General features: G+C 60.9%; 1 protein-coding gene across 1 annotated transcript in view; it reads right to left on the reverse strand.

Moving 5' to 3' along the window:
* Positions 1-1286: 1286 nt before the first annotated feature.
* Positions 1287-8689, reverse strand: part of LOC106001188 (chromobox protein homolog 2-like) — a 27496-nt gene continuing 20093 nt past the window's right edge. Inside the window, exons 2-4 of the mRNA XM_013036322.1 lie at positions 8154-8219; positions 5878-5983; positions 1287-3603 (exon numbers count right to left, since the gene is read on the reverse strand). Of these exons, the coding sequence (XP_012891776.1) occupies positions 2311-3603; positions 5878-5983; positions 8154-8219 (1465 nt within the window). The 3' untranslated portion in view covers positions 1287-2310. The remainder of the gene's footprint in view (positions 3604-5877; positions 5984-8153; positions 8220-8689) is intronic.

An 8689-nucleotide genomic window follows, 5' to 3' on the forward strand; every position in this document is an offset into this window, starting at 1 on the left:
GGTCTAAAACGTTCAGCAGCCTACGCCAGTGCTGGCTTTCGGAAGACACGAGAAGACCCTGGCAAGGCGGGGTTGTGCCTGGGAAACCCCACCGTCTCCCGCACTCCAGGCCCTGCCCAACCACGGGCTTCCTGGGGCAGGTGTCTCCGTGAACTGGTCCGGCTACTCAACAAAAACTCCTGTTTTCCCAGGGTAATAATATACCCACCCTTGTTCTCTAAGGCAAACAAACAGCCATGGTTTAAAGCAGTTGGAAGTGGCATACATGAGTGGTTTGGCATTTTTAATTAAAACACACAAATCCAGCCAGTGATTGGCATTGGATCAAAGGTCTGGTCCGTCCCCCCCACCCCCCACTTTGCCCCAAGATCTGAGGCCCAGAGCTTCCTAGTCGGGTCAGAATTTGGAGTGTAACTCAAAGAAAGAACATTCTTTTTGGTACCAAAAATACATACAAAAATACCCCAAGCTCTGTAAGAAGTCAGGCTGGTCTCTCGGAGACAGCGCACCCAGGGCCCTCAGAAACAAAGGACCAAGACTCAAGCGGACATGACTCCCATGCCCGCTCCATACACAGATGGCAAATAAAAATAGAAAAAGGACTATTTATTGGTAAACATAAAGACAACCCCAAGCACCCATACGCTTCTCCAATGGGGCTCACACATGCTCTTTGTAACACAAATTGCTGGAGCCACAAGCACCAAGAAAGACACACAACACAGCAAGAAGGCAAAGTGGCTGGGAGAGTAAGGTATTCACAGATTCAAACTTTGGGATTGAATTAGCTGGTAAAAAAGAAAGGCACCGAGTCAGGGTTTGGAGACCTGGCAGCTGCGGACAGGGCCAACAACCCACAGCCAGGGACCAACCCCCACCACTTCTCCCACAGCTCACAGGACCCCAGGGTCCCCAAAGAGCTTAGAGGAGCCAGGAGGATGGCACATGCCTGGTAGTCAAGGTGAGAGCAGGCTGGCAGCCCCTCCAGAGGGACACGGGGAAGACCCCGTCTAGTGTCAGGAAGGGTAGGCCACCATCTTTGCCCCTCCTTCCCCAGCCCCCGAGCCCGTGGGGTGGGCACACCGGGTGGCAGGCATGGTCCCCCACGCTGGACCAAGGCGGCCCTTAGACGTAGGCGTGGACCGGTCTCCAAAGGCACATGGTTGAAGTCAGTCTGGCTGCACAAAGGCCACCTCTATTTGGTGTGGGAGTCGGGGGACACCGCAGCCGGTGTGGTTCGGGCTACAATTAACTTCCCACAAGGCAACTGGAGCGGAGTGCCCCCCCCCATCTACCATGGATGCTGACCACCCAAAGCCTAGGGCTCCAACCCCTCCCTCATTTTTGGCATCACAAAGACCCCTGGAGTCTGCACCTGTTTCTGGCTCACCCCCCCCCCCCCAGACATTGGCCAGAAACGTGACCAGGACAGGGAGCAGGCAGCTCTGGACACAGTGACCTGCGGTGCCTGGTCGAGGTAGCCACAGGGGCATCTAGGAGTGTCCCCCCAAGGCTAAGGCTCGCAGAGGTGGACTTCCTGGGCCCCCGCCGGGGGTGGCTGCTCATTATTCCACACCCCCAGTGGCACAAGGGTACAGCTTAACCGGGGAGAACGCGGGACCCCCAAAGGCGGGGGTGGGATTGTCAGGGACACTGATACCCAAAGAATGGCCCATTGGCCAGGCAGGGTAGGCAGCCCAACTACCGCCCACACCCGCCCAGCGGCCCGAGGCCCAGGGCGGCAGCAGGGCCCGTCAGGCAACGCAATAAGCACCTGTGTGTAGCGCAGCCAGGAGCTGGCCTGTTCCTCACAAGACCAATTCCAGCCACACAGAGCACCTCCAGGCCCCTCCAGCCCGGCCCGGGTGGCTGGCGAGCCCCGGCAGGGTGGCGTTGGAGGGGATTGGTCTTCACGGGGGCTCCTGCCCAACAGCAGAGGCTGCAGTGACAGCCGAGTCGAGCAGGATGCCCCTTCTCCGCCCGCCACCGCTGCCCGCCACCGAAACCACCTCCCTCCCGCAGGCCTCCACCGTCCTTTGACAGAAGCGACACCTCAGTCTCTTCTAGAAACTGGTGCCAGGCAGAGATGTTAGAGCACCCTTCACTGTCCCTTCGGGGGACATCGGCTGGACTAGAAGCCGGTCACAGGGCCCCACATCTGGGATGGTGGGGTGGGCCTCGCCAGAGCAGCGCTGAGGAGCCCAAGAGGACTCGGAGCGAAGTGGGGGCCAAGAGGTAGAATCGCCAGGGAGGCCCGGGCCTGCACGGTGAGGAGACAGCTCCCGGGCCCGTGGCCTGGCGGTGTGGCGCTCAGTAATGCCTCAGGTTGAAGAAGCCCACGCTGGTGGGGGACTCCTTCACGGTGACGGTGACGAGGTTGGCGGTGACATCGGTGACAAAGACGTGCTCGATGAGGCTGCGGGCGGGCTTCCAGTCCTGGCTGGTCTGCACCGACACCGACAGGCTCTGCCCGGCCCCTGGCAGGGAGGACGAGTCTGGGTCCGAGTCGGAGCTGCTGTTCTCTTCGCCCGTGCTCATCTCGGAAGCCGCCGAGGCCTTGCGGGCGTCTCCTGGGGCCGCGGTGCCCTCCTGCCCGCCGGGGACGGCACTGCCCTTCCCGGTGTCCCTCTTGCCCGAAGGGGTGGGCAGAGTGGCCGCCCTGGAGGCCAGCTTCTCACCCTTGCCGCCATCTGTGGGCGTGGCGGTCCCGCTGGCAGCCGTGCCAAGGCCCTTCCCGGCGGGGGCGGAGCCTGACTTGGCGGCCGGGGCGTGGCGGGTGAGCAGGCCCGCCCCCGGGCTGCCGTTCCTGACGCTCTGTAAGTCCAAGACCTGCAGGCTCAGCTCCTGGGTGGGTGCAGGCTGGGCGCCCGGGCCCCCCGCAGGGGCCTTGCTGCCGCTGTGGGTGTAGGGGGCGCCCCCTGCCCCGCTTCCCTTCTGCTCGGCAGCCCCGCTGCCGGGGGTCTTTGGGACTTTGCTTCCCGGGAGGCTCAGCCCCAGCTCCCCTTTCTGCGTCCTCACCTTCAGGTCTAGTCCTAGGCCACACTTGCTGGCGGCCTGGGCTTTGAGTGCCAGCCGGTTGGCAGCCTGGGCCTGGCTGTGGCTCATGCGGTTCATGTAGTGGACGATGGAGCTCTGCCAGCTGATGCTGCCACGGTTGGGGCTGCCAGCCATGCCCTTCATCAGGCTGGCCAGGTTCTCTGGGGTGGCCACGGTGCTGGGACCACCGCACGCCTCTTTGGCATGGGCCTTGAGAGCGGCCAGGCCCGCCACAGGGGCACTGAGCGGCGGGGGGAGCTTGCTGGCCGGGGCCCCCAGGTCCTTGCGGGCTGTCTTCAGCACCTTGGCCAGGCTCACGGGCCTCCGGGCCGCCTTCTGCTCGGGCGGCAGCGGCTTCCGTCCACGCTTCTTCCGGACCGGGTCCTTCAGCTCGGGCTTGGCCACTAGGATCTGGGCTTTCTTCTGAGGCACGGGGTGCGTCTCGCGGCCACGGGGGCCCCTCTTGGCATCTAAGTCGCTGTCATCATCTTCGTCTGAGGAAGAGGAGGACGAGGTGGACGAGGAGGAAGAGCTGCTGGATTTGGATTTTGAGGGAGCATCGGGTTCCTGAGATGACAAAGGGGAAAGGAGTCAGCCTTCGCCGCCTGGCCCCAGTCCCTGTCCCCACACAACTGTGGCTGGGGACCGTGCAGCCGATCCCCTGACTGGTGGAGTCCCACGGGGAGCAGCTGCTCACCAGGCTGTTCCAGCAAGGACTTAACAGGGGTACCGGGAATGCAGAATTAAAGACAAATACAGCCTGGTGCCAGCGGCTCATTCCTATTGTTTTAGCTGCTCAGAAAGACTGAGATCCAGAGAATCAAAGCCAGCAGGGGTAGAAAAATCTGCCCCATTCTTTTCCTGCCCAGGCTGGCTTTGAGCAGTGAGCCTCAGATTTCAGCCTCTTGAGTAGCAAGGATGACAGCTAGAAGACAGCACCAATAGGCCATGAGTCAAATAAAGCCAGGGTAGGGAGGAAAAAAAAGATCACCATTGTGGGCGCCGGGCTAGTTCTAGGTGCCCGCACAGGGAAGCCAGTGTACACCACACACCTTGGGGGGTTCCGGTCATACCAGGCAGCACGCAGAGCTCCATCTTTAACCAAGTGAGTTTTGTCAATACCCGGGGTTTGAACACTGCCTCACACTTGCTAGGCAGACACTGTACCACTTGAGTCACACCCCCAGCCCTTTCTGTCAGTCGTGGGGCTTGAACTCTGGGCCTGGGCGCTGTCCCTCAGCTCAAGGCTAGTGCTCTACCACTTGAGCTACAGTGCCACTTGCGGCTTTTTCTGCTTATGTGGTGTTGAGGAATCGAACCCAGGGCCTCATGCATGCGAGGCCAGCGCTCTACCACTGAGCCACCTTCCCAGCCCCCCCCCCCCCCAGCCCCTTCTGCGCTGATTCTCTGAGCTAGGGTCTCCATGTCTGGACCAAGCTGGACTGCTCTCTTGTTGTCTGCATTTCCCCATGTGTCTGGTGTGAGATGTAGTCTTACACTTTTGGGCCTTGGCCGGTCCCAAAGTAGCTGTCTGTGATCACAGGCCTCAGCCAGTGCACCAGGCTGGAGTGGCCTTGCTTCATTCTGCTCACTCCCCAGTCCAAGCCCCCGAAGCCCCCTGTGAGCGGGACCATTGCCCTTCTCCCCTGGGAGTGTCACCCAGCACTAGGGAAGCACAGCCTCCCGTCAGCATCCCATGCTGCCCGTCAGGTCAGAACGCTGCCAAGGTGCTTTAGGGAGTCAGGGCCAGCACCAGTCCCCACAGCACCACTGCCCAGTTCTAGCAGGTTGCCAATCCCATCAAATCCACAGCCAGGCACCGGTGGCTCACGCCTGTCATCCTCGCTCCTCAGGAGGCTGAGATCTGAGGATCCCTGTTCAAAGCCAGCCTGGGCAGGAACGTCTGTGAGACTCTTATCTCCAGTTAATCACCCGGCACCACCCCCCTCCTGCCACAAAAAGCTGGAAGAGCTATGGCTCAAATGGTAGAGCACTAGCATTGAGCAAATGCTCAGCGACAGCGCCCAGGGTCTTGAGTTCAAGCCCCAGGATGGGCACTGGCACACACACACTCCAAACAACAACAACAACAAACAAAAACCCCACTAAACCTGGAGGGCCTGACCCCCAGGTGCTCCAGCCCTGCCACCGCATACCAACCCTGCGGAAAGGAGGGCTCTGGTGACAGGTAGGCCGTGGGCAGGGAATTTCCTCCTGGCAGAGGTCTCTGGGGTGACCGGACATATGGGGATGATGCCCCTGGCCCTTTTCCACTAGGCCTGAGCTGTCACCTAAGAGCTGCCCCTCCCCCTCGGCCCTGCCTGTTGTTCTGGGGGGAACAGGACATTCTCAAGGCGGCCAGAGCCCACCGACGCCCCCCCACCCGCCTCATCTTGTGGCCGCCGTCCTGCTTATCGACATGTATGAGCACCTGCTGCGTGCACACTTCCTATTCTCCTCTGGTCCCTGAAGAGCTGCTGGGGTTAAGAGGAAGTCCCGGTCAGCAGTGAAGCTGGACACCAGGAAAGAGTAAGGAAAGGACATCACCTGAATGGGAAGACCTCAGGGTGGGAGGAGGGGCAGGGACTCAGGGAGGCACCCTGGAGGGCTGCCTTTCTTCTGAGTCATTGGCATTGGGCCTTGTACTCTTGCTTAGCTTTTTTGCTCAAGGCCCCTCTACTATTTCCTGTTTTTGTTACTGGTGAATTGGAGAGAAAAGTCTCACCGACATACTTGCCCAGGTTGGCCTCCAACAACAATCCTCAGATGAGTGCTAGGATTACAGGTGTGCACCTCACGCCCCTGTGACCTGAGGGCCCGTGGGGTCAGCCAGGCACCCACCTTGAGCTTGGAGCGGCGACTGCAGGATGACATCGCCGTGTGCTTCCTCGGCCTGCCTCTGGGCCTCTTGCCCCTCTTCCGGTTCTGTACCTCCTTCTCGTGCTCCCTGAAGACATGTCAGCCCATCAGCATGGAGAAGCCCTGTGAGCCCCCCTTGCCAGCACCAGGACCCTCCCGGCCTGGCCCCAAGCCACCTCCCGCTGCTGCCACAGGCTCCTACTGCGAGGCAGCTTTGCAGCAAAAAAACGAGTCCTGTCAATCAAACACCAAGGGGCAGAGGTCCAGACCCGATTTGCCCCAACGCAGGTCGCTCAGGTTTACACCATGAAAGCGAAGCTGAGACAGGCTCTGCTTCTCTCTTGGCGCTACTTAACGCGGGTGCCGCGTCCTGTGGGAACCCCGGAAGTGGCTCTTGGGGATGAACACAGCCCAGCATCTCCTTTCAATAGGGGGCCTTCGGCAGAACACTGCTCTGCCCCTGGCCAGGTCCCCAGCCCAGGACCCCTGGGGATCCCCCCTCTCCCAGCCTGGCTTCTGTCCCCAGAGCCAGCAGGCTCACGGCGTTCCTGGTATCCTCTAACACTTTTCTGCTCCTATCTGTTGCTCTCGATGAAAGTAATGGAGATGCCGTAGGGCCAAGCTGCCAGCATCTCCAGCCAGCCGTGCGGGAAAGCCTGCCTGGCTGAAGGCCACCTCTTAACCCACCTGACCATCACCCCCGGGGAAAGCTCACATTCCAGAGCAGCCCTGACCTTGACCCCAACTCCCTAAAGGACGTGGAGGTGTGGTGTCCAGCTTCCTTGCAGGCCGCCACACCCCTCCCCTGCCAAGCAAGCGAGTGCCAGCTCCCAGGGCACAGACGGTTCTTTCTCTTTGGGGTGCATGCAAGGTCGAGGACACCCACCTTTCCTGCCATGATGCACTACAGACCATTCTGGCATCCCACACGGCCACCTCTTGGCTGTCAGTTCTTATCAGCAGTAACCAAGGCCCGGCCAAGGACCTACAGCTTCCCAAGTCAGGAAGTGTTTTGTTGTATCTTGTCTCTAAGTACTGGTGATAGGACCTAGGACTCGGCCCACGAACAGTCCAAAGCTCAACCCCTGAGCTACATTACTCCCAGCCCTAGTACATTAGGGTTATTTTGAGACAAGGTCTGGCTCACGCTGCCTAAGCTGGTTTCTAACTCTTCGGGTTGGGCGGCCTTTCCTTCTCAGCTTCCTGAGTAGCTGTGACTATGGGTGTGTGCGCCAGGACACCGGGCCTGAGGCTCCCTCCTTCAATACAGAGAAATGTACCAGCTCCCGGGAAGGCCTGCAAGCTGCAGGTCCACAGGACCAAAGTTGTGAAGTAAACGGAAAGCATGAGGGTGGTGCCAGATCACACATCGGCCCACCAACTGTCACCTGGGTAAAACTATCACCCCACTCCACATCCCACCGCAGTGAGAAAAACCAAACACGGCCTGAGCTACGGAACAAGAGTGCCGATTGACCCCAGCTGTGAAGGCTGCTGAGTAGCCCATTCCCTTCCCAAGAGGAAGGTGACCACAAGCCGCCACCCACACCTTGGCTCTGTTCACAGACTCCCACACCCAGATAGGCCAGGCAGGCCTCTCACCCGCCTGGTCCCCAAGACACACGGTAAAGGCCCCACTGCGGACCAGGACTCCCAACTCAAAGCAGAAGCCACAGAAGCAAAGCCAGCCCGAGCCCCACGGCCTCAGTGCTGACTCAGCAGCCCAAAGCAAAATAAAACGCTGTGGCCATCACAGAGGGGACTCTGGGGAGGGGGGGGGGGTCGGTCAGCCCTCCTCCCTCCTGCCCAGGAACACTGCACAGGGGCGAGGCAGACCTTCCTTTCCCTGCAAGCCACTCCACAGAGAAGGCCAAGAGACACCACGACCTCTGCAAGAAGCAATGAATGGAGAAGGTTCACCTTCCCCAGGTCTGGCTGGAGCGGGGCTGTGGCTCCAGGGATAAGGCGCCAGCCTCGAGTGAAAAAACTAAAGGGCAGTGCTCAGGCCCTGAGGTCAAGCCCCAGAACCAGAAAAAAGAAAAAAAACAGACCAAAGCCAGTTTCTGGGGACTCCTGGATGCAGTGCTTGGAGGGAGGGTGGGAGGAGGCCGACAGTCATGAAGATGGCACCAGAGGCTGGGGGACACTTGCTATGAACCTCTGACCCCAGCCCACCAGAGGGGCAGTGGCCCCCTGCACCGTGCGGCAGCCACTGTCCCCTCAACCTGCCCCCTTCCTGTTGACGTTAGCGTTCTCACTTCTTCTGGAAGGCCAAAAGCAGCCTCGGGTCCAAGATGTTCTCCTCGGGCTCCCAGCTGTTATGTCTGCAAAAGCAAAGAGGCTGGGTGACGAGGCCGCAGAGGGGTGACAGCGGCGGCCCTGACAGCTCCCCGCCCCGCTCCCCTCTGAGGGCCCTGGGAGGTCCGAACCCCGCTCCCGGAGGCCCCCACCGTGCGCTCAGACCCCAGGGGTCTGGGCCACCTCAAGCCCCCAATTAAAGCCGGCCGCCAGAGGCCTCCCTGCCTGCCCCGGGAGGAAGTCAAACCCCCATAAAGCACCAACTTGCGCGGAGAGGGAATCCCCAAAGCCCGGTCCGGAGCCAGGGCGGGAAGTGGGGGGCGGCTCAGGACGCGGGGAGGGGGGTGAGGGGCGCAGAACAATGCGGCTGGAGCCCCAGAAGGCGGGTGCGGGGCAGCCCCCGGGCCGGGGAGGCCGATCCCCTCCCCCAGGAGAGGAGGCGCGGGTCCCCCAGCGCCCGCGGCGGCTCGGGTTACCGCGGGGAGGACGCGGGAGC

Source organism: Dipodomys ordii, unplaced genomic scaffold (genome assembly GCF_000151885.1).
Source record: "Dipodomys ordii isolate 6190 unplaced genomic scaffold, Dord_2.0 Scaffold7, whole genome shotgun sequence".
Lineage (NCBI taxonomy): Eukaryota > Metazoa > Chordata > Mammalia > Rodentia > Heteromyidae > Dipodomys > Dipodomys ordii.